This window comes from Parus major, chromosome 22, assembly GCF_001522545.3.
Source record: "Parus major isolate Abel chromosome 22, Parus_major1.1, whole genome shotgun sequence".
NCBI lineage: Eukaryota > Metazoa > Chordata > Aves > Passeriformes > Paridae > Parus > Parus major.
This window is the reverse complement of record NC_031790.1, coordinates 84,921-110,524: the sequence shown is the minus strand read 5'-3', so window position 1 is coordinate 110,524 and position 25,604 is coordinate 84,921. Positions and strand designations below refer to the sequence as shown.

At 55.3% G+C, this 25,604-nt stretch overlaps 1 protein-coding gene across 1 annotated transcript; it reads right to left on the bottom strand.

Annotated features, from left to right (window-relative positions):
* Positions 1-362: 362 nt before the first annotated feature.
* NUDCD3 (NudC domain containing 3) lies at positions 363-24,881 on the bottom strand. The gene is made up of 6 exons (XM_015648903.3): positions 24,475-24,881; positions 21,574-21,866; positions 10,817-10,949; positions 8,193-8,336; positions 2,012-2,200; positions 363-1,440 (listed from the first exon to the last, which is right to left on the bottom strand). The coding sequence occupies exons 1-6, from the start codon at positions 24,871-24,873 to the stop codon at positions 1,330-1,332; spliced, it is 1,269 nt and encodes a 422-aa protein (XP_015504389.1). The 5' UTR covers positions 24,874-24,881; the 3' UTR covers positions 363-1,329.
* Between the last annotated feature and the right edge of the window lie 723 nt (positions 24,882-25,604).

Sequence of the window (25,604 nt, the reverse complement as noted above, 5' to 3'; positions counted from 1 at the left end):
CAAGCACTCCAAAATCCAGCCCCCCCCGGGGTTCCACATTTCAACATCCCCGCGCCCGAGTAACCCATAAATCCAGCCCTCCTCGCGGTATTCTTTATCTAGCCCCTCCCAGGGATCTCAAAATTCACTCCCTCCACCTCCAGGAATCCAATATCCACACCCTGAAGGACCCTCAAATTCCAGTCTCCCCAGGAATCCCATATCTACCCCAACATCCACCCTTGCGTCTGCAGCCCGTGCTGGCAGACAAGACACCCCAGGCACCCGTCCTGGGTGTCCCTGCCCTTGTCCCATAAGCAAGATGAAGGTGGAGAATTGGGCACACTCATCTCCCCAGGGGTGGCACCGAATCACTCACAGGCCCCACGGTGAGACGTGTTTATTGCAAACTGGGGGTGGGGAACCAGACAAGGCGATGGCCGGGGACCCCCAGCCCACACACCCCAGGGTGGTAGGAAGCTGTGAGAGCCAGGCTGAGCCTAGGTGGAGCCTACTCTCCTAGGCAGTCCCCACTCTCAGACCCCCAATTACCATGCCAGAGAAACCCGTGTATTTCTCAGGCTCCTGCACAGCTGCTGGCTATTGAGGGGTGGGCCTGCAGCCCTCCCCAAACGCCAGTGCTGTGGGGAGCACCCCTCCTGCTCCCTGATGAAGGGGGAGCAAACCTTAGGGGATGGCTGTGGTCTCTGCCCACTCCTGGGTGTCCTGACAACCTTCCTTCGAGGTGAAGGAGGGGGAAGCCAGGAGGAAGCTTCCCCTGGGGCTGGGTGGAGGCCAGGGGCAGCACAACCCCCTTGGGATACCCTGGAGTGGGGTTGGCGAGAGGATTTGGGGATGCCAGGTGGGAAGGGTGCTGGCAGAGGCAGGCAGAGGCAGGCTTCCCCATCCCCACTGCCCATATCCAGCACCCATCTCCACCTGTGAGGGGCAAAGCTGCCCAGTATACCAGGATAGGGAGGGCTCCACATCCCCAGAAACCCCAAAAGCAGTATCCTCATCCACTAAGAAACATAATTACATCACCCAACTCGACCCAACGTGCTCCCTGTATTCCAGAAAAACATGGAGCATCGGCAGCGCAAGGGGAGGGGAGGGGAGGGGAGGGGAAGGGAAGGGAAGGGAGAAGAGGGGTCCTGGTGCCCAGGTTGCTGTGGTGACAGGATGTAAATCTGCCCGCTTCCTCAGGCTTCCCCACACAGCATGGATGGGTGTTGGCAGCGTGGATCAGTGAGTCCTGCGCACTGGCACTGGGTGTGAGAGTCCTGGTGGGCATCCAGGGGTGGGGAGGTCTCCTCTCCCTGCTTTATTTTTCAGTTGTTTTTGCCACTGTCAAAACTGGACGGCGCCAGGGGAGATGTTGAACATGGAGGGGTCGAATTTCTGGCCACGGAATGGCGAGCCCTCGGTGTCCCAGCCCTTCTTTAACATCTCATGCACCTTCTGTAAAGAGGCCGCAGGCTTCCGTCAGCCTGGGGTGACACCACAGTGTTCCCCACACCTTTTGCTCTCCCCTGCAGCTCATCCCACAGGCGTTGGGTCTGCATGGCCACCTGACCCGTGGGAAGCGATGTGGGAAGCAGTCCCCCTCCTCCCTGGCTGGCAGTAGTCATTGCCAAGGGCACACACCACTTCTGTGCTCCCCCTTGCTGCCTGGGAAAGGGCAGACAGCACCCAAGGCAGCACCAGGCAGCTCCTGGCAGACCATGTGGGTCCAGCCCTGAGCAGGGCCAGCTTGGCAGAGAGCTGCAGGGATGTGGGGCCCATTCCTGGTACAAGGGGGTCTGGGCTTACAGGCACTTGCCAAGGTGCCAGGAAAGGGAAGACAGGAGTGCATGGCAAAAGATTGATCAGCAGAACCTCAGAGCCCCCAAATGTTAATGTGGGGGGACACTGTGAAGAGAAGCTCTGAGATGGAGCAGAGCCATGGGGCCCCTTTTCCTGGGGATGGGACCCTTGAAGGGCAGGTGGGAGGGCCAGGCTGAGCCGGTAGCACAGGGTAGCCAGCACCTACCAGCTCATGGCTCTGGGGCTTGCCCTGCAGCTTCTGGTGGTAGTCAAAGGTGAGGCGGTCAAGCACAGCGTGCTCCTCCTCGTCCACAGTGGCCATGGAGCGCTCTTTGTTGATCTTGTCAATGTCGATCTGCTCCTCGCCCTCTAGGATGGCATTCCACCAGTACTCGTCCCCCTTGTTCAGGTTGATCTGAGGACAAGGTGTGGGTCAGTGAATGGGGAGAGGAGCCTCTCTCCTGCCCAGAACGTGGTACCCCTGCCCACCTCACAGCTCCACGGGAGAGATGCAGAGCTCGGCTGTCAGCAGCTGGGGCTTGCCCACGAGTGGAAGTCAAGCTCATACTGATCCAGCCTCACAGCTGGCAGAGGGGGAGGGATGCTTGTGCCTCTCTCCCTCAGCAGCCAAAGGCTTTGCACAACCCTGCTGTGGGCCCCCACAGCCCCAGATCAGGCCCTGGGGATGAAATCTCAGCCTGCACTACAGCTCAAAGTCAGGAGCAGTGTCCCCCAGCAGTGCCTGCCTAGAGGTGACACTGGCTTGGGGCTGCATGGCATGACCAGCAGTGACAGAGCCCAGCACTGTCAGATGAGAAGGCTGTGTCCGGTGGAGTGTAGGGCCAAGGTTTCTGGTGTGGTAATGCAGCCTTTCCCTAACCTAGAAGGAACCTAGGAAGAAACCTAGAAGGAACCTTGGCCTCAGCTCCCCTGACACTGGTTCAGTGGGCGGTGGCAGCATGGGTGGCAAAGGAGGCAAGGATATCACCTGCTGCTCTGTGCCAGCCCTGACTGCCAGCACCTGCTTCCTGTGGCACTGCAGCTCAGCAGCAGCCCCAGAGGGACGGACAAGAAGAGCGGATATCCCCTCGCTCCAGCCAACATCCTCACTGGGAAAGGCCACCAGCTGTAGGCACGGGCATCCCTGATGGCAGTGCCTTCAACAGAGCTGGCTGGCCAGCAGGGCTGTGCTGGGGCCAGCATGGGGCATCCTGCAACAGGAACTCCAACTTGCTTTTAGTTTTTCGAGGAAGAGTGGGCTGCTTCCTCCCATGTTATCTTAGCACTAATCCCAGCAGCAGGGCAGATTTATGGCATTCGTCGGCCTCTGCAAAATCATCAATAAAGGCAGACAATACAATTTGCTCAAACCTCCCTGGAAGCTCAATAGCTCCAGAGGGGAGAACACGGACAGCCATTCCTGTTACAAAGCCAAGCTTCTCTGTGGTGTGAAGAAAAGGAACCAATTAATACAGGAGGGGGTGGCTGAGGTTTAATCCTTCTGGGAGAGCAGAGCCGGTAAAATATTCCAGCTTGGGGAAGGCGTTAGTTTTCCAGCTAGACAGACATGCTTGTTCTCTTTTTAATTGCACAGTTCCACTTTGGAGGGAAGGGAGAGCCACTGAGGGTTTGCTCCTGGGCTTCCCAACCCTGGGTGGGCAGGTGGGGGAGTGGTGGAGCCCCAGAACGTCACCCTGAGACAGAGAGCTAAGTGGAGGGGCAGCAGCCGTGAGTGTCCCCCACTTGCAGCAGGAGCACCCTTCAGGCTCCTCAGGTTTGGAACATGAGGGATGCCCCCACGGCGCTGATGCCAAGGTGTGAGCTTCCCCAGTGAGGGCTCCAAGCCATGCTCACATGGCATTGCTGTGAAGCATGCATGGCTTGCTATACCCCTACCAGGGCCAGCCTGCTGGCATTGAGGTGTGTTGGAGGAGTTCAAGCATCACCCTAACTCCATCCCAGAGCACTGGGGGATGGAAAACCCATCCTGAAGCAACTGGGATGGAAATCCATCCTACCCCCTTCCCTACCAAACCCCATTCCTTTGCTGGCACCCTGCCACCATCTGCACACCTCTGCAGCCTGGGGTGATCTGTTCATCCCTCTTAATTCCAGCAGGATAGTTGTCCAAATGAGACTCACTCCAAGTGAGCCCCAGTTTCTAAAATGAAATGCCCATGGGTCAGGGCAGAGGTCACTCTATTCCAGTGAGTTTGCGGTTTCGTGGTTCAGGGCGGTGCTGGAGACTTGGCATAGACAGGTCCCACCTCCAGGATGGGGGACACAGATATAGGCAATTTTCCTAGACAATTCTGCCAATGTCCTCTCTGGATCCAGCCCCTGCTTGGCTGAGTGTCTGACTTATGAGAGCCAGTGGTGATGGAGATGCAGCTGGTTCCTCCCACAAGCACTTTGGGTGCCCAAAGGTGGAGGCAAGGGAGAGTTGAGAGACCATGGCAGGTCTCTGGGTGATTCCCCACACATGCCAGTCCTCACCCACTCACCTGCCCATGGAAGAGACTGGCACTCAGCTGTCAGGCCCCCCCAAGGCTGTGGGCACCGCTGGGAGAGTTCCAGAAACTGGAGGGCTCTAGGAGGGAGTATGGCTTCTTCCACAAGGACAAACCCCAACCTGATTATGTTTCTCACTTTGAGACAAAGCAAAGCTTTGCTTGCAGTTGACACTGCTGCTCAGTTTTCCAGCCAACAGCTCCGGCTGGCACCCCAGGGCCCCAGACATGCTGAGAGCCACTGTGGAAGGATGAGGGCCCTGAGGTGTGCCTGTGCCCTCAGCCAGATTTTGGCTCTGCTTGGTGGGTCCCAATGGGGTAAAAGCCCAGATGAGTCTTTTGGGATGCACAGGGAAGCAGGAACAGCCTCTGCAACAGTGGCCTGAGGAGAGGGAGGCTTGCAGGATACCCCAATGCTGTATCTGAAGCTGGCAGTGTCCTCATGCTGAAGCACTCACTTCCCACAGCCAGTGTCCAAGATACGAGCTCTCAGCCACGCCAGGATGGGCTGTTCCTTGGAAAAGCACCAGGGTAATGATGGATTGCAAGGAGGATTGCTGCAGGAACAATGGGACACTCAGCAGGAGAGACCCTCCAGCAGGTGACAGGCATCACCAGCATGGACACTACGTCATGTCCCATCTCCACACCCTACTGGGAAGGTCACAACCCCTCATTGTCAGTGCTGGGCTTCGCAGTAGCACAAGGCTTCCTCTCTGATGCCAAATACCTCGTCAAACCTGGAGAGAAGCTGCCAAGGGGTGTAAGTAGGTCTTGGGAAGACAACCTCCTCCTGCCTGCTTTCCTGTTGGAACCACAGCAGCCAAAGTCACCTCAAAAGCCATTGGAGGTGTTTAGGGGGACAGAGGAGGCAGCAATGCTGTTCTCAGCAGTAAAGGAAGGGCAAGGCTGAGCACCACTGAATTGTCTCTCCTCATCCCCATGGCTCACAGGATGACAAGTCAAACTGTAATAAACATTCAAGGAAGGACTTGCTGACAAAAGCTCAAGTGTGGAAAACAAAAGCTGAGAGGAAGAGAAAAAGAGAAGGAATGGGAGAAAAATCCTCCACAACGAAAATAATACCAAAAGGAGTTGTGCACAACACCCAGTGGGAATTGCTAAAAACAGCGAGGTTATTTTAATCTCGCTTTCAACAAGCAAGCGGGTGTGACGGAGAAGGGAAAGCACAGGGATGACACCCAGGACCAGGGTACTGTGTGGCACACCACAGGCAGGGGAACGATCCTGGGACAAAATCCCGAGCAGGAAATATGGACAGGCTGCCACCCCATGTCGGCAGAGCACTCCACTGTGGAACAATGCCAGCTGGATTCTGCTGCCATGCACACAGGTGTGCCAAAGGATGAGATGAGAAACATGTTGGTGTCAGGCTGGGCTCCAGCTGGGAGAGCTCCATGGAGCAGAAGAGGAAAGGCAGAGTGGTCTCTGAATCCTGGTGAAGGGAGTTCTGGGGCTGCTGGAGTGTGAGTGACATAATGAAGAGGATACATGAATATGGAGGAAGCAGAACTAGGATGGGTTGTAAGGCAAAATAACCTTCCCAGGATAAGAGCTGGAGGAGAAGGGAGTCCGATCATGGTGCGCCCGTGAATGGCAATCCCAGAAGGGAGCCGGGAGGAGGCCAGGGAGACTGAGGACAGCAAAAACACTGTAACAGCAGCCTCCTGAAGAATCTGGGGATTTTGATGATCCCTGACATGTCCTGCAAGAGGACAAGGGACTCAACAGCCTCTCTGCACAGAACTGAGACCTTTTCAGACAAGCAGGACCACACATGAGAGATTCCACCTCCCTGGTGCCAAGATTGGGTTCTGCTGCAGGGATCACCTCAATTCACAGACCACGAACACGCAGCTTGGACAGGGACACTAAAGTGCCCCAAGCAGTCCCCAAGGCAGGCAGGATCTCCTCAGACAACCCCAGTGCTGGCACTGGGTGAGTTCAGTTTTAACTACATCCACACCCTGCCAGGGAACTCTGGGTCCCACAGGGAAGCCAGGCAGCACCTTGCAGCACCTTGCAGCACCTTGCAGCACCTTGCAGCACCTTGCAGCATCTTGCAGCACCTTGCAGGAGGGAGACAGCCCAACTGCTGCATTTGGAGCTCACACATGCACAAACTGGGGCACAGAAAGGGTCCATATGCCCCATAAGCTCCAAATGAACCACAATGGTCCCATCCAGGCACTGAATGAAGCAATGCATTCCCACATGGGTGGGTGTCCCCTGATGAATGAATCGGGAGGAGGCGCAAACCACTCCTGGCTACTCAGCGCATGGAAAAAGGAGATGCTCTTGGGCGAGAATTACTCACTCTGCTCCAGTTACCTTACAATTCTTCAAGCGAGATCTCATCCCACCATCAATATGTTGGCAGCCAGCTGGAGATCCTCACAAGCCTAAGCTCGTGCTATTCGAGGCAAGGCCCAGCTCTGGGGTTGGGGGTGATGGGCCCACTCTACTCCCCACACTGCCCATGGCCACTCCAGGAGACACTGAGTGTTGCTCCACCTGCGCCATTCCCGGCCTCTGACAGGTACTGGAGAGACGCTGCCTCCCCTGCTGATGCTGGGAACACCCACCAGGGACTTCCAGACTTCCATCCATACTGTGGAGCAGCCACTCATTGGGCCGCCTCCTCTTCAGTGGGTTTATGTCTTTCCAGGATTGTTTCTTTGCCCCAGATAAGCTAATTTTCAAGATGTTTATGACTATTTACAAAATGCAGGTTAAGGATGTCAGTACCATATCCCTTCAATGGCCTAGCAGCATCAGAGAAGCTCCTCTCCCTTGCAGGGCCCTCACTCACCCTTTTGGCACCAGCCTGTCACTTGAGGTACATCCCTGCAGATCAGCAGTGGTCGAGTGGCACTGTGCAGCCTCCCTACACACCATCCACAGGATTCCTGACTCTGGCAGCACATTCCCACTCCATTTTCCACTGTGAGCGCTTGGATTTGGGTGCTTGTCTGTTGCCACCTTCGTGCCACAGGGTTGGATCCAGCTCCCTCCCTCCCAGGGACAGCATGTGTCCCTTCCTGGATCTCAGAATAGCCTTGGGACTCATGAAACTCCCCTGGAAACTACCCTGGAAAGGTGGAAAAGGATAGGGCAAAGATGGTCACAGGTAGCAAAATCCTGCTCCTAGCACAATCCTGGCCCCCAAACTGGCATATAAACTTTGGAAACTGTTTGACACTCAAGGTCCCAGGGTGACGGGCAGAACTCCTGCAACAGCTCCAGCTATGAACACAGCTGAACTCACACCCTTAGCCTGAACATCTGGAGCACATCAGAAATGAGGCTTGGGGCTGGGAACCCACCAGTAATACACAGCTGGGCATCACCAGCCCTAAGACCACCTCGACAGGGATGATTTGGGACAACAGGCACACAGCAAACCACAGGCCCACTGAAAGCAGAGGAGCCAGTGTCCACATCACACAGGGCAAGTAGGAATCCCATGACAGGACAGAAAGGAATGGGGGGAACAGGGACCTGCCAAGATGCTGGGGTCAGAGTGGGGCCAGGAGAATCGGAAAGCAGAGTCAGCAAGGCCAGGTGTGCAGGACCAGCACTGCAGTGCAGGGCCCCATGCTGGCATTGAGGACAATGACCACCCCCAAGTAATGGCTGTCAGCTGGAGCTGAGGACCCCTTTGCCAAGCCTGACAGTCGTGCTGCCCAGCTGGCACCCTGACAGGCAACTCAGAAGTAGGAGGCAAGGCACAGGCAAGGGCAGCATGAGCCAGATGTTGGACAGGCAAAGCCAGACACATCCAGAGCTGGCTCAAACTTTCAGCTGCTCGTTTCCTAGGTCAAGTGTGGCAGAGCTGCGAGCCAATGAGACACAGATGGTGTAGACCACCCTTACCAAAACACACTTGCCAGGCTCCAGGCTCCACAGGGAACTCTCCATATTGATCTTGTGGGTGAGTTTCCCTTCCATAAGGACGTGTTGGTTGCTTCCCTCCAGCACTGCTACACGAATTGCACCACTGCTGATATCCACAGACACCTGGAAACAAAGAGACAATAATCTGGAAGGCTCCTGATTGCCATCTCACTGTGCAAACTGGGATTTGGGGTCAAGTGCACTTGCAGGGGATGAGAGGGAGAAGAGCTTCCAGCCCTGCCTGTACCAGCAGGGTGGGAATCCCACTGTTTTCTCACAGCAAACAGTGACAGTTTGGAGGAGAGAGGGAACCTCTTCAGGGAAGGAAAAGCAGTACAGCCCAGCAGTGGGGGGGACCCTTGAAGGATTCAAGGCAGCTGGTTCTACACTGTGCCTCAGTTTCCCCTCAAAGAAGATCAGTAATGCTACAGGCCTCCAAAAGTATTCAAAGGTTGGGCACCTACTTGCTGTGAGAGAGCTCTTTAGGGGTGTGCCTGTCTGTCACTGTGACAAGCTGGGCATGAGTCTGTGTCATCCTGATAGCTGAACAGGGGCAATTTGGGAGTTCCTACACTAGGGCTGCAGCAGGTCATCCCCTCTTTGCTGCACCATGCTGAAAGCATGCTCCTTGGCTCTGCCTCCACTGCTGAAGCCAGCACTGGGATCAGCCCAGGCCTCCCATTGGGTGTGTGAGGAGTGGCCTCGTGCAGGAGGAATGCTGCAGCACGCTTTCCCAGCTCCCTGCTACAGGGGCAGCTCCGTCCCCAGGAACGGGGCCAGTTCCCGCCCACAGCAGCCATATGGGGAACCCTGCTCCGACCTGCCATGCAGGTGACATGGCTGTCCCCTGGGGAGACAGAGGCAGGCTGTGAGAGGCACGCAGTACCCTTGGTCTCTGTAGAGACCATATGTTCTCTCTTGTCCCCTCTAGCCCTGTGGTGCTGCCAGAAGAGCCCACGCCAAGCCAGGGGATGTAGGGAGGACCTGGCTGGGAAGGGGCAGGATTGTGGCCCCCAGCACCGGCCCGAGAGGAGGAGACTGCAGTGAGATTTGCCTGCATTCTCTCCCAGAGTTCCCCCAGATCTTCCTCCTGCTCTGCAGATCTCATTTGAAATGTTATTACATTATCCATTACCTAGGAGATTTCCAGCAGCTCACTAGCTCCACACAGGCAGAAGACAGGCAGAGCTGCTCCAGCCAGGGAGGGCACCACGGCTGTGTCTGACTGATGTCACCCGGGTACAGCCCCCAAACCTGCTGTGTACTCCAGCAGGAGCAGAGGAGGCCCAGCATACACAGCACAGGGTGACATGGGACTGAGCTCCAGTGCGATGGCTGGGAGCAGAACCGTGCTCACAAGGGGTATGGGAAGACATGTGAGGATGGGACAGGACAACAGGCTGTCACCCAGCATGTGGCTGTGGACAGCCTCTACAGGATCGGCTGCCCTGGGATGAAAACACCTCCAGAGGAGGTACTCCCTAAATGGAGCAGCTCCCTCCAACCCAGTGCTGACACCTTACTGCAGAGACCAGGCATGGGGATGAGGCTCTGCCCTCCACTACCACCGTCTGCTCAGGTCCCCAGCTGCAGGATTATCCATATACGGAATATCCATCTAGACACCCCAGAATCCTTTCAAGAAACAGCCTGGATTTGTTTTAGAGAGACCCGTTGGGAGAAATGCATCTTCCTAGTGCCCTGCTGTGCCTGAGGCAGCCATGTGCCCCCTCACCCCTCTGGCCCAGGCTGTTGCTGCTGCTGCTGCCAGTGACATTCCTTGGCATGCTGAGGAGCTGTGTAGGCTGAAGCCAGTGACAAACTCCAGCGTGCTCCTTTCAGCCACCCTGGAAGCAAAGGAGAGCAGGAGGTGGGGGAGCACAGGCTTCCCAAATGGAAAAATACAGAAGGAAGGGCAGCACTTGGGAAAGAGTTCAAACTTCTAGGTCTGACTAAGGCCAGCCCTGGGCACACTCCTTCTGGGTCCCTTACCAGGAGGGAACAGAAGTGGTGCAGGAAAAACAACGTGACCACAAGCAGAACAGGGAAGTTCCCTCCTGAGCCAAAGAGAGAGGAGAGACATCTCTGCGCTAGAAGCCAGCCAGGAGGAGGGGCTGGCCCTCAGACTCCACCCTAGGCCAGCTCCCTTCCATCTAGAGCAGGTCAAGCCACACAGGGGCTGTGCCTGATCCAGCTCCCCGGTGCCAGGTGAGCCGTTCCAGCAGCTCCTGCTTCCAAACAGAAGGCAGAAGACACTCAGAGCCAGAGGAAGAAGCGAGGAAGGGCATCCATCCCCAGCCAGGCTCCAAAGCATACGTGTGACTGTGCAGGCAGTGGAAGCAGAAAGAAGCAGCGCAGAAAAGGGTGAGGCAGTGCCAGGGAACCTAGCTGAGACGGAGAGGACACTGCAACACAACAGGAACATGGACACGCTGTGATCTGAGTCCCCATCATACTCACACTGGAGAATAAGGCACAACCACATCCTGGTCCTTCAGTACAAAGGACAAGGAGTCTTTCTGCTCCAAACAGAGTTTCCCAGGAAAGCTGCACATTCCAATGGAAAGGGAAATGCTAAAGAGACTCCACTAACACCACTTTACCTGTTTGCCTTTGACAATGTGCTTGGGCACGGGCACTTTAATTTCCAGGTCGCTGTAGTCTTGGGACCAGGTGTAATTCTCTCGCACAGCTCCATTGTAGCTGTCAGGGTTGGTCTGGAACTGCTCCTGTCTCCTGGTTGTGGGAGAAAAGGGTGACATGTTAAATGTCAGAGAGATCAAAGCCTAGAGAGAGCAGGAAGCCTGAGAAAAGGACGCAAGAAACCAAAAGGGAGGGTATAGCCCCTGCTCGGCCCTCCTACAGAATCTCCAAGGTTGGGCTCCTGCCCAGTCTCTCCCTCACTGCTGGCTCTGTGGAAGGGAACAAGTCCAACAAGAAAGCAGCCACAGGACCGAGGGAGCACAGCCACCCTGCCTGTTGTGGGTGACTTATAGTTCCCTCTCCCCAGTCTGCAGCAGCAGCAGTCAGGCTGCTGAAAAGACAACCAATTAGACACATGATGGTTTGACTGCCCAAAAGGTGCAGAGTTGGCCCCCAAAGGGCCCAGGGTACTTTCCTGGACACCTCCACTCCAGTACAGAGCTCCTCCTTCCCTGCACTTCCCATCATGGCTGGAGCAGGGACACTGGCACGTGCTGGGTGTGAGCTGTTCCCCAAGCCACTGCCACGGCTGCAGAGGTGCCGGCCTACGGCTGTGACCTGAGCTCACCATGAAAACACAGCGCTGGTTCTCCTCACCCTGATTTTAATGTTTGGGAAAACCATCAACTGTTATGACCAGGACAATTGTTTACTCGGAGGTGATGGAGCTGGGGACCAGGATGCCTCAAGAGCCATGCCAGGGCACCTGGACAAGTGAATCATGAGCAACACTGAGCACAACACTGCCCCTTCCAGCTGTGGAAATCTCAAAAAAAGCTGAGGAGATGGCTGCAGGGTTAAGATGGGGTTTATCAGATCAATAAGCAATAATTAATACAGTGTTTCCAGCAAAGAAAGGAGATCACCACACCTATATACCTTTAAACTGCTGAGCTGGGGATCTATCCCACTGAACCCTCACAGAGAGGGCTTTCAAATAAAATCAAATCTCTTCTAAAGATAGCTGTGGGGCTAACAAAAGGCAGAGTTATATTAAAATGTTTTGATACCCACCTAGGTTTCACAGTGGAGCTGGATAAACATGGGGCTCAGGGACTTATGTAAAGGGGGGGCTGGTGAAGAGCAGCCCCAGGGCACAGACAACCCTGGGGAGCCTGTCTTCCTGTACCCCACTGCCTACCTGGCACCCTCACTGTGGGGGCCCCTCCCTAGTATGGGGTGCAGTTGGCTCCAGCAGCACAGTGCCCTGAGGGTTATGTAAGAGCCATCTATTTAAATTAAATTAGGCTGTAAGACAGTCAGAGGGGGCTGTCAATTTGGCTGTGCACACCTCCCCATTTTTTTTCTCTGTGGTTTCGCCGGGTGCACCAAGGGTTTCACCTGCCCTGTTACACCTGTGGACTGGGGTGGCTCTGATCTGCTCCCAGGCACTGAAGGCACTACTGGGACTAGTGGCATTCACAGGTTCCCAGCCTCAGCTGGCCATTTCAGGGGGCATCACATCATTTTTCGGGCATCTTGGCCTTGCCTGGCAGTCGCCCATTGGGTGCCCATTGCCATGGAAACAGGGTTGGCATGGCAGCGCGCACTGGGCTGGTTTGTTGGCTCCAGCTGTCGCTTCCCAACCACCCCCGGATTGTAGGAGTCAAACAGGCTGGAGGGCGAGAAGCCGAATGATGCAGGCAACCAGGGGCTGTGGTGAAAGGGTGTTCAGGGCCCCACACTCACCCCCATGGGAAGCAAACATGCTGAAAGGCAGTGGCATGTCACCAGGTATTGTCTCATGTGTCTCATGTGTTCTCACCTAGGAAACCAAGTGGCAGCACCCGACTTGGCTCTCAAGGCACAACTGTCTCAGAGACCACCCAGCACCAGCCCCTGGCAGGGAGGAGGGTCTGTGTGTAGCCTGTGTTGGCTGGTTAAATGCCCTCACAGGATGTTTACCCATGCTGTGGGGTCTGCCCAGGTACAGCACAGCTTCACAGTACTCCTGCCCTCCACCCCAAGTTGGCCACAAGTCCACACAGTGAACCAGAGGACAAATCTGACACATTTTAAACCCAGCGGGGTTTTTTTTCCTCTTAAGAGAGGGTTTCCTTCTAAGCAGTGTAGGCCACTTTCTGTTCTTCTGTGACCTTCATGGGCAGCAGCATGGAGGGGGTTTTGACACCCCACAGTCCTACCTGCACCACCCTTCAGTTCTCTCTAGCCTCCCTCCATGAGAAGCCCAACTTCCTGGCTCAGTGGCCATGCTGGCCAAGGCAGAGCCCAACCTGGCTCCTCTCAAACCTGCCAGCAAGGCACCTGAGGGAAGCTGGAAGTTGCCCTTCCAAGTGTCTGTGGCTCCCCACAATCACGAAAGAACCAGACAAGAACCATCAAATGTCCATTTCCCTTGGGCTGCTCCCCTCTGGACCTCTCCTGGGAAAAAGTCAAAAGGGAACAGGAGGAGGAAGCAATGGGCCTATGCCCAGCCAAGGCTCACGAGACCAGATGCAGATCATCAAAGATGGGAGAAATCCACTGGTACAAAGGCACACATGGTGAGACGCCAGCTGCAAATGCCACACAGCCTCAGCATGGATAAATACAACAATCAGTTGCTGTCACAAAGCCACCAGGTCTGTCCTGGATGTGCCTTTTGTTCCTCAGGAGAAGAACAGGCACATCCAGGACTGGACCCTGCTCCTTGGCTGGGAGGCAGCTTCCCTCACCGTTCACAGGAGACAGCTCTGGCTCACAGTATGCTGGGCCAAGCCATGCTGCCACGCTGGAGGTGGCTCTCCTGGCCAAAGGCATCCGTCATGTTGTCTCAAGAGTACCACTGTGCAGGGGGCCAGAGAACCTCCTACACCAACACCACAGTTCCTGCTCCCATCCCCAGAGCCACCAAGTGAAGAGGGAGGCCAGATCCAGCACACAGTGTGGGTTGGGTGGTGATTGTCCCAGCAGTACAACTGCTCCTGGTGCGACGGTCACTCATCGGACTGAACGCCTGCTGGGCTGGGGCAGGTGGTGGCAGGACTGAGGGGAGGGAGGGTGACAAAACACCAGCTTTTAAACCCAAGGGTTTGGCACTGCGTGCACTTGGCTGCCGGGTGGTGGGGATGGTGGGGGTGGGTCTATGTGTTCTGTCTTGTTCTATTTTTGCTCGCAATGTGTCATTTTGGGGGAGGTGAAACCTTTAACAATGCACCGTGGAGAAGCAGCCGATCTGTTTCCCACTCCTCAGAGCCACATGGCGCAGCACGGCTGCACTGTCACCGGGACTGGAGCCACTCCCTACACACGGGGTGAGACCCTGAGCAGCAGCATAAGGGGACCAAGACCCCCTGAGAGGCAGCAGTGTCGTCCCTGGTGGGAATGCTGGATGTCAGAAGATTGAGCTGTATGTTAAGCCCCATACACAGATTTCAGGGCATTTCTTACTCCGGGATTCCCAGCTCCGTGGGTTGGTGTTGCACGATGAGCTGAGCAATGTGGAAATGGCAACAGCAATCCTTGCTCTGCGGACAGTCAGCTGAACACATTCCTGTCCTTAGAGCTGAACAGCTGCAGCACCAACTCTGTGAACACAGTGTTGGACACCAACCCTAACCCTAACCCTAACCCTAACCCTAACCCTAGCCTTCCCTTTTGTGTCCTGAGTTATTTACAGTTATCAACAGCACCAACTTACTGACATTAGGCAAGTTGAAATGCCACCACTAGCTTGCAGAAGAGTGTTGGAGTGCCAGCACCAGGGGGCTAAATTTCACTACTGCTGGGATATTTAGGTCAAGGACAGCAGGACATGCTACTGTCTGGAAAAGACCCCTGGGATCTTTATTGCTTGCACAGTGCTTATACAACCTTGGACTTCAGAGATCTCCTAAGAGAGAGATCTACACGCAGCCAACCAGGCTCCCCTGAGAAAGGGGGACAAGGCCAAAGGAAGTCAGTGGGATTGAGCTGTGGGAACAGATGACAAGGTGGCCTCTCAGACCCCTGCACCACCAACACAACCTAGCCCAATCCAGGTAGTTTTCCACATTCGGCCCCTTTTGGTGAACGCTGCAATATTAAACCAAACAAACAGTGATTGCTTTTTTACCTAAGAATTGGGCACATGCTGTCCCTTGGTTTGCAGCTCTGGGATTTTCTGCTTGTTGAGACAAAAATTTATAGGTCTTAATTTAGTTATTTTTGGTCCCAGGACCTAATTTTGGAGCTCAGTACCTTGGTAGGGCAACCAAAGGCCTTAGAAGTTCAGCACTACACAGGGAAACTGGCACTCTGCTGCTGATCTTAGCTACCTAACCAGAGGGGCCTGGTTCTCCACAAGAACACTGGAAAACTGGACCCTGACTGTTCCTCATCATCTGCAAAAGGCTTGAGTGACAAGGGCTGCACCAGAAAGGGCTAAAGGATTTCACCCTCAGCTCAAGTGTTTCAGCTCTTCGAAAGGATGCTTCCTGAGTTCCCACCACAATGGGAGAAGGCATATGGATTAAATTAATTCTCCCAGCAGGAATGGCTTGTCTCCATTGCAAAAAAGACTCCACTTATCAAAGACAACTTAAGTTACATTTCCCTGCTTCCCTCAGTATTACCTGGATACATTCCTCCCAGAAACCAAACACAACAGCACCACGAGTGCGGTGCTGCAGACCCTGAGGACCCAAAGCCTTGGTGCCACATAAGGAGTCAAGGACACATTGGGGTGTGTCAGCAGTAGGTCTCATCAACACAGAGCCTCTGTGCAGCTCTTGCTCACACCTGAAAGAGCTGTCAATGTTCAGGAGAGCTGGGAAGGGAGAAAAGGGGATTGGAGTGATGTCACTTTACGGTGAGAGGTGCCATGTGTCTGGAAGAGGATTTCCTGGCCTCACAGCAAAAGCAGGACAGCGAAGGAGAAAAGAAACAGGGTAGGAGGAAGAGAACACCAATGAGTCCACACACAAGCATGGGGATGGCCCTCAGAACACTGGAGAATCATGCACGACCAGGAGCACAAGGATGCTCAAGTGAGAAACAAGCATGGAAATGATGACTCTTCTGCCCAAAAACAGACTGAAAGGGGAAAATTGACATGATAGAAGAACCCCACAGAAGGCAGAGAAGGGGACTGGGGACCCACTCAATGCCTCTTCACCCGCATGGAGAAAACAGCCACACACAGCAGTGACGCACAGCAGGGACCTGCTGCAGGATGCTGTTGCAGAGCCCTCAGGCATGGGAGGGCTGAAATTCAGAAAGAAAAAGGAAAATAATCCCCCCAAAGGGCTGAAGGACCAAGTGTTTAGAAAGTTGCTGAGCCACTATGTATCAGGGCAGGATGAAAGCACAGAGAAAGTATCACTGCACTGATCATTCTGTTCTTCTCTTCTTCCCCCAGCATCTGCTGCTGATGGAGACAGGATACGGGGCCAGATGGAGCTCGGCTGTATCAGGTCAGGCCATTCCCTGAGCTCTGTCTGACTCCTGCTCATGACAGGCCTTGGCCATGCTGGAGGAATTCCCTGTGCACAACAGCCCCACATGCATAAGAGGAATCGGAACCAGGGCAGATTCTCCTTAAATATGGATCAAGATCAGCTCCTTTCTAGGTCAGGCTGGAAGAACAGCACGGACTCTGAGGTGAGCTCATCAGGAAAGTCCATAGGGGCAGTGGGGAAGGAAACCAGTTTAACTGGCTTCTGGTCTGGACAGTCCCAGACAAAACTGCTGAGCACCTAAGGGTTCCCCTCCCTTCTGAATGGAAAAGGCTTGAGAGGAGAAAGCTTGAAACAATGCAGTCTCCGAGTCCAACAAAACCGGCCTCATGTTAGCAGTATGCAGCAACAGCTACTCTTCACAGCCCTGCTCCCCCACAAAGGGTGACCAGTAGTGAAATTCCTGCCCCAGACACCCCAAGGAGGATCCAGCCATGCCAGGAAGCCCATCCTGCAGGCACCTCACAATAAAATGCCATCTGGGCTTCCAGCAAAGCCAAGCCGTTGCTAAGTCAAGTTAGATTCATACAGGCACCTCATGGAAATTTCCCAGAGCACTGCTGTATCATCCCAGGGATCCTCCCAGTGTGTCTCACAAAGGGTTAACTCCAGGTCGCCAAGGGGTCTGGGAATGGGAGTGGTGGGTCTCGGGAGAGAGCAGGAATGTTAGGAGTCAGCTCACCAGATTAATGCATTTCAGTTCAATTCTACTCTGCTTCTCACCAGCCAGCAAGCCAGGGAGTATACCAGAGATTTTTGTAGGTCACTGGTGAGCCCCGGCACCCACTCCCAGGGATAGCAGAGCAATGCCAAAGAGACCAGCCCTTGGCGGGGCTCATCTGGACCAGGTGACTGAGGCAGTCAGGGTGGCCAAGGCTCTGTTGCTCAGCAGCAGCCTATTTGCCCCCTTCCTTGACACAATAGCACTGTGTGCATAGGGTGAGTGGAGTCCTTTCCCAGAGTACAGAACACCTGAAGGTGTTCACAAAGTGGGGAGCCATGAAGAGCCCCCTCCTAAACTCAGCCCACTCTTCTAACTGCCTCTTCCCTCTCCACACCGCAGAAGGTGAACGGCTGAGGCCACTGAGACCCCAGGGTTTCATTCTGCTCTGCACGTTACTGTGCCAGATCACCCAGCAGCAGCCAAAGGCCTCCTCAGGAATGAGGCACTTGCATATCCTCCTGGGCCCACCGGCACAGTGCTCCGTTTCCCAGTGGCCCTGCTTCCAGCCCTGGCTGTGCTGTCCACACCCAAAATTCCTCCTCTCAGAGACCTCACCTGCTCAGATGACCTCTAAGGTACAGACCAGAGCTGCCCCATCCTGAGCACACATGGTAGGAGCAAGCACCTGGGAGAGACACAAAAGCTGAATGAAGGTGAGACAGTCACCATCATGCACAGGCTTCCAGGACTGCCCGCCCCAGTCTCCTGCCACAACCTCTTGCCCATACATGGAGTAAGGGAAGGGACTCACAGGACATGAGGACAGAGCTTCCTCCCCCATTTATACTGGGAAAAAGCAAGGAGCAGAGGGAAGCCAGGAACCAAAGTCATAAAGCACAAGCACAGGCCGGGCTGCGCAGTGCCACACGTGGGCTGCCAAGCTCTATTTTAAATGCTGTGTGGCAAATATATGCAGGATGGAATCCAAGCTGGGGGAAGGGGAGGGTGCTGGGCAGCAGAGGTGTTCAAAATTAGGAGCTGAGCTCAGGCAAGGATGGCTTCTGGGAGCAGATGGGGGAAGAGCCAGAGCTGGGACTGTGCAGTTGCAATGCCAGGAAGAGCAGCCCCATGGTGAGGTATGAGGAGGGCTGTGCCCTGCTACCCTCCTGGCAAGGCAGGGACAGCAAGAGCTGCAACAGCTGGGGAAGGATGGTTGGAACACTTGGGACAGCTGCAAGAGGAGCCTGGCTTCTTCTGTGGCATAGCTCCTAGCATGAGTGTCACCCCAAAGACACCTCAGTCCTCAGTGTATTTACAGGGCAGCAAAGAGGAATTGATTCACCTGCCTTTCACAAGTGGGGAAGGTGAGGGACTTGGGAAGACCTGGCCAAGCCCCAAACTGAGCCCTGAAAACCTCCACACCTGCAAAACTGGCTTGATTCATCTGGATCGACCCTGAAAAAGCTGCTACCATCTCACTGTACTTCGTAAGATGTTCTCAACCAGCACCCCAGCATCCGGGCGCAGCATGAGGCTCTGATGGGAGCTGGCAGATCTGGGATGGTACCTGCCCTACATTTCCAGAGCCGTCAGGTTGACAGAATGAGCAAGTTTTTATATAGATTTTAGTGGCAGCGGTTTTCTTCACCAGCGGCTGGAGAGGCGGGGGGAAGGAAGGGAGATGGAAAATATTTTTGTTTAAGCTCTTTTCTGCATTCCTGCTGCCAGAGCTGCGCATTAACTCATGCGCCCCTCATACCCAGGCTGGTAGCTCTAGGTTTTGCTCAGAAGGAAGGGGCTGTGGAGAATTAAGCAGTTGGTTAAATTATTACTAGTCTGTCGGGGGGTATCCGCCCGGCCCCCACTGCCTTTCCGGGGGCTCCAGTGCCCCCCAGAGGCACCGAAACTAACTACAGCCCCGTGACAAACCCGTGGGTTCCTCTGTCCTACTTCACGCCCGCAGACACCCCATTCTCCTGGCCTGGAAACCACCAGACTCCTGGGACTGGGATGGGGCCTCCTGCATCTGGTTTCACCCACCACGTGTTTAAACTGGGCAGGCACCAAGGGGGCTGCAGGTGTTCCACACCATCAGTGAGTATGGGGTGGTGGGAGCAGAGAGAAGAGGGAGAAGAGCCCATTGGGGAGGACAGAGGTTGCACTGGCAGCTATATTCAGCAGAAGGCACCTTCTTTTCATGGCAGCACCTAGGGGAGAACTGCCACGCAGGGCTGGGTGTTCAATGCCACAGCTTCAGGCTGCAAAATAGCACCTGAGTGTCAGCACCGAGGCCGGACAGGGGCCACTCTCCAGTGATGTCAGGATGCACTCAGAGGGTGGCACATGTGAGGGTTGAGTTTTAACCAGGCCCCCACCACACACAGCAGAAACCATCCCTCTTGGTTCCACCACACTCACTGTCAGACCCATCCTGCTCCCACATGAGCCCTCGCCTTCCTTCCTGATCCCTCCAGTTTCCTTCCTGCAGCCCTGACATTTATTCTCAGGCAGCTGAACTCACCTCACACCAGCTGCTGTCCCACAACCAAAGTCCTGAGGTGAAACTTCACTGGGCAAACCACAGCAAATGCAGCCTGCATAGGGACACAAGCAACTGGCACTCAGCCCAGTCCAGCTCCCTCTGCTCACGGCTTCACTGGGCCTCCAAACTCTCCCTCTCTTTTCCACTGGGAAGAAGAAAGCTGGGCTGGACACATCCAGACCTCTGCTGTGCACTCTGGCAGAGCTTTTTTTGACTTGCTAATTTTGCCCAGGGATCCGTGTCAGACTGGCAGCCCCAGGGAGAATCCTCCTTTACCAGGAGAGCTCCAGCACAGGCATTGCAGGTGATTTAATTTTTGACTTCTGGCTTATTTTTATCCCGTGGGAGGTACATCTTATGTTACACTTAAGTCCTTTCTCTTCCTCCCACAGGACCATGTGACTCACCAGACACCTTGCTGGTCCCCTTTCCCCCTCCCCCAGTGGAGGCCACTCTCAGGCTCTGCCCCAACACAGCCAGAGCTCAGGCTCTTCTCCAACACAGCCGCCAGCCAAGGCTGCAGAACCTGACTCCAGTGTCCTAGAATAACAGAATCATGGAATATCCTGAGCTGGAAGGCACCCAACTGAGTCCAACTCCTGGCCTTGCATAGGACAACCTCAACAAACCTACCATCTGTACAAAAGCTCCTTGAGCTCTGGCAGCCTTAAAGCCAGGACCAAGGAGCCTGTTTGAGTGCCCAACCATCCCCTGGGGGAAGAGCCAAACCTCTCTCCACTCCTGCCACCTATCATTCCACTGTTCCCAAGATTTTGGTCCTCAGACTGTCCCTTCCATATGCCAAAGGTTGACAGCCCCAAAGTCTGAGCTCTGAATTGTCTCTGCCCCTCAGGGGCATTAGCCATCCCAGTCCTTACAGGTTCTGGGGTTCTTCCTGTGGTCCACTTCTTTCTGGCAGCTTGCTCTTTCCAATAACATATCCAAACCCGGCTGGAAGCATAGGAATCACCAGCCCAAGCTTCCCTCCTCACCATATGGCCAGGACCATTACGGCGGTCGGAGAAGGTCCACACAGCCATCACATGGGGTCTGACCACAGAACACACCAGGGAGGGGAGGAGAGATGGAGTCTGCACAGCCAGCTCACAGCATCACCCCCTGGCTTGGTCAGCAAAGAAACACAGGAGTCTAAACCTCAGTAGGGCATGAGTCCCTGATTAAGGGTTGGCCAGCTCTAATTTGGCTCAGGGTCAAAGTGATGCCAGGGAAGGATGGGTGAACCCTGAACATGACCTACATTCAGGTATGTAGTCCAGAGAGGCCATGCTGGCCCTCCGGAGTTCACATCTTGCTGCTCAGTGGAGTCAGACTGGAAGTGTTCCGGAAGCTATGGAAGGACTTTGACACAAGGACATTTCTGCACAAATGGAGGCTGCTCGGCACTGCTGGAAAGCCACCAAGCCTGGCTAAGGAGAAAATTCTGCAGCACTTGTTTTGTCTTCAAAGCTGGCCCTGTTCTGAGCCAAGGGCTGGGCCAGAAACCTCTAGAGGCCTCCAAACCACCACAGCCAGGCCTGCCAGCACCAACTTGCAGGTATTGCAGGTATCCATGTCTGCTCCCAGATGGCTGCTGGGATGTCTCCAAGCACGCCAGGGAGTCCATCACTAACAAAAAGGTCACAGACTGGTGCCAGGACTTCCAGGTGAGTCTTAGCAAGTGCCAGAGAAGGGACAGTGTACACCACAACCAGTTTGTGGAGAAGCCATATTGCCCAGCCCAGCTTTGTGGGGCCATGTACAGGATATGCCACCTCCTGCTCAGAGCAATGTGGGAAACCCTGAATCCCCCACAGGACAACTGCTGCCCTCCTGTGGGGAGTTAAACAATGCCTCTGGCCCTGGAAGGCTGCAAGGGAAATCCTCATAACCTCCTGAGGGTCTGAGTCTGCAGAGGAAGGTCAAAACCCAAAAAGGGCTGTGCAGCAAACAGTGGTTACCCTGTCCAGGGTTTTGCCTCCCCCCACCAGGAATGTGAAGAAAGTAAGAGACCCTTACGTGGGCAGCTCTGCTAGAGCAGCAGCCCCTGGAGGCTCCACTGACACAGGGCTGGGGGCTGCGGCACCCTGGGCTGCAGCTGATTCCTGTGTGCCTGCAGCTTCCCCAGCATCTGCTGCTGGGATGTGCTCCGTTGTCTCCACCTCAATCTCCTGAGCTGCAGGGCACAGCTTCACCCTCTCAGCGGCTGCAGCTGCCTCCTCCTCCTCCGCCTTCTTCTTCAGCTTTGCCTCCAGTTCCCGGTGCCTCTTCTCATCATCCTGCCTGGCCATCCGTTCAAACACTCGGAATGCCTGGGAGAGAAAGAGCAAACAGAGTGAGCAGAACTGCCAGCTCTGCCTGGGATGCTGACAGAAGGAAAGGAGCAGCACCACACACTTGGGGCACCTACTCCTTCCTGCCTTTCCGCTCTCTGCACCACATACAGAGAACCCACTCTAGAACCAATCTAGAACCTGCTCTGGAACCCAATCTAGAACCGCTCTGGAACCCAATCTAGAACCCAATCTAGAACCGCTCTGGAACCCAATCTAGAACCGCTCTAGAACGCGATCTAGAACCGCTCTAGAACGTGATCTAGAACCGCTCTAGAACGTGATCTAGAACCGCTCTAGAACCGCTCTAGAACCGCTCTAGAACGTGATCTAGAACGTGATCTAGAACCGCTCTAGAACGTGATCTAGAACCGCTCTAGAACGTGATCTAGAACGCGATCTAGAGCCGCTCTAGAACGTGATCTAGAACGTGCTCTAGAACGTGATCTAGAACGTGCTCTAGGACCGCTCTGGAACCCGATCTAGAACCGCTCTAGAACCGCTCTGGAACGTGTTCTAGCACCTGCTCTGGAACCTGCTCCAGAACCTGGCAAAGAGCTCCCAGCCATGTGTTCAGCAGACTGGGTGTTGCACCAGTCCTGTTCCTACCCTGAGCTGCTTCAGTCACCAACAAAAACAGCTGGTGACTCACTGAAAAGTCCTATGGCCATGTCAAGCACATCTCAGAAACCCCTGGAAGCATTTTGCAATTGCTTCTAGGATTGTATTCTCACAGCCAATTTCACCCTAGCCTGGGAAGAAGGCTGGTTACTCCATGGAAAACAGAGTGGTGAGATTCAGCTCTTGGCTGGGAGGGGGCTCCAAGAGAGCCTCCCCTTACCCCATGAGCCTCCCAGGGCTCAACCACTGACCATTTGCAAGCCTGGACTCAAAGTCTCCAACAGGCAAACAGGATGACCTGCCCCAGAAGCTGCAGGACAATTGACCTAGCACTGCCTGTGCCCAAATAATCAGGTGAAGAAGAAGATGTGATCCCAGGAGATGTAATCCGACCCCTCATCTGGCTTCCGGCCATGCCTCCCCAGCGCAGGCTGGAGGTCGGAAGTGAAGCCCACAACAGCATCTACAGCAAGGGGTGATGGCCACTCAGACCTGCATCTGCTTCCTGAAAGGGCTGCAAGTTCTCCCACCCAAGTCCCAGGGCTTTGGCACTGTAAACATGTTCTAAAAAGTGTGCAAGCATCAAACACAGCCCTCCTTCGCTTCTCAGGAATACTTTGGAGGCAGATCTAGTGCTTCCAGCAGTGGACTGGCACACCTGCTCGATTCAAGTCTTCCTCTGGGTTCAGGAGGTGCAGGACAAAGAACATGGCCCAGAGAGGGCTCCTGCCAGCACAAACACAACAGGACAGAAGCTTGTGCCGCTCACCCCAGCTTTCCTCCCTAGGCAGTGAGCAGAGGGAAGGATGTGGGAGAGGTGAGTACCAGCCCTGCATGGATCATACAAAGCAACACCTCAGAACTGTGTCCCTTGGAGTGCAGTTGAGCGAGTATGAGGAGGAACGAGCCCCTTCCACACTGTCCGCACACTCTGGGTACCTCTGGTTGCAGCCATGAGGCCACTCTGACTAACACCTTCCCATAACAAGAACACTGCACCTCCTTCCTTGTGCCCAGCCCCAGAAAGTCCTGGGGCAACACCAGACTTCCAGACACCCTGTCAGCACTGCCCTTCTGCTCAATAGTTTGAACTCCATGCCATTTCTCTGCAGCCTGAGCCCCCTCTGGGGTCTGCCTAATCCAGAAAGGCCAACAGGGGCTACCCCTGGGAGTAATGAGGACCCCCATGGGGTGCCATGGGGCACTGCTGGGAGGGGCAGGACTCCTGTCCCCCTACCTGAGACACGCCAGGCCTGACGCACCTGGGAAGGAAAACTCACTCAGTCTGAGCAAACACCCTAAAACCAGCCTCACTCTAAGTTTTACGAGCTCATTTCCTCCTTGCCAGTGAAGATTACTAACAGGCCAGAGGACCCCAAGTCAAAGCTGCTCCAACACCGAACCAGGCAGGTCAGGGCTTTTGCTCCCTCCCGTCCAGAAGAGAGACCACAATAGAGAGCACAATGTCGGCCACAAGCTCTCGCTGAGAGCCCAGACTTGCCTCCCCCCATGACTCCCGGGTCCTTATCTGCCTCTTGCCTCTCTCTGGGCTGTCTGCTCCCACGGCTCCTGGCTGCAGTTCCTTGAGACCAGCCTGGCCCGGTGCTCCCGGTGCCAAGCTCCGAGCTGACGTCGCAACCCGGCTCTTCCCACCGGGATCTCGCAGTCCCCGTCTGCCTCCGAGGCTCCTCATCTTCTTACGAAGGTGACGCTTCCCCCCGCTTCAGAGGACTTCTCCTGCCTTCCTCTGCGCTCCTCCAGGCAGCGCCGGTGCCCCGCGGGCTGCTGTGCTGCCCGACCCCCGCCCCGCATTCCCCCACTCTGCTCAGACCTAACCCCGCCGCCGGCCCAATACGAACACCGCCCAGCCGGGAAGACACGGCCCGTTCGGCTCGGCTCCGCGGCAGGGACGGCGCCGGCCGCCAGCAAGGCCAGGCCGCGCCGTCCCCCCGGGCCCCGCCGGTACCTGCAGGGCCATGGCCTGCGCCGCGCCGGGCGGGAAGCCAAGGCGGTCCCCGGGCCGAAGGAGGAGCCGGTAGAAGTCGGTCTTGCGGTAGAGGAAGCCGAAGAGGATGCGTAGGAATTCCTCCACGTTGCCGACATGCTGCAGGATGCCCAGCAGCGCCTGGTCGTACATGTCAGTGAGCGCGGCCTCCATGGCGGCCCAGGGACCGCTGTCACGGCAACGAGTTCGGCCGCGCTTCCGGTCCGCCCGGAACCCGCCCCGCGCACATGTATTCCGGCCGCCCGAGAGGCCCCTCCCGCCCCGCTGAGGGTTCCAAGGCAATCCCGGCCCCCTAGCGGCGCCGCTGGGGCCTCCTGTCGTCTCCCAGCACCGTGGCACGCCCAGACCTCGCGCCCTCATGTCCCTAGCGTCCCACTCCCCATACCCTCCGTGTCCCACATGTCCCCGGACCCCACTGCAGGACCCACTCCGAACCTCCAGGGGGCGCCCAGGCCCCGCCGCCGCACATCGTCTTGTGCGTCCTCTTCCTCTCCCCATCTCCTTTTTTATTTTTATTTTTTATTATTATTACTATTACTAATTATTTTACTGCATTTCAATTATTAAACTGTTTTTATCTCAGCCCACAAGTTCTACTTTCTTTGCCTTCCTGAGTATGCTCCTTACTCCATGAGGGGCAAAGTAAGTGAACGGCTTCATGGTGATTAGTTGCCAACTGAGAGTCCTTTTTAATGATTAATGTGGGGCATGAAGGGTTTGAGATAATCCCCAAGTGCCAGCTCCTGACTTCTCCGACGGAACTCCAGGAAGTGTTTGTCCCATGTTCAGGGCAGGTCCATACCAGCAGCTGCCTGATACCCTCAGGCACTCCCAGGAGCACTGGGATTTGCTCTGGACACAGGTGAAAGCCCAGGTAGTCTCTGCAGAGTTTTCTAGAGCAGATCTGCAGAGAACCCTGTGTATGCTAGACTGAATCTGGTGTCTCTGCTTGACCCGTCAGCAGCAAGAATATTTGGGGAATGCTTGGGCCCCCGTGGAGATGGCAGAATGTTGCTGGTAGAAGACCCCATGAGGTCACAAAGCGCCCTGTGGAGCTGCAAAGCCAGGCCCTGCTGTGCAGGGTAGCTTGG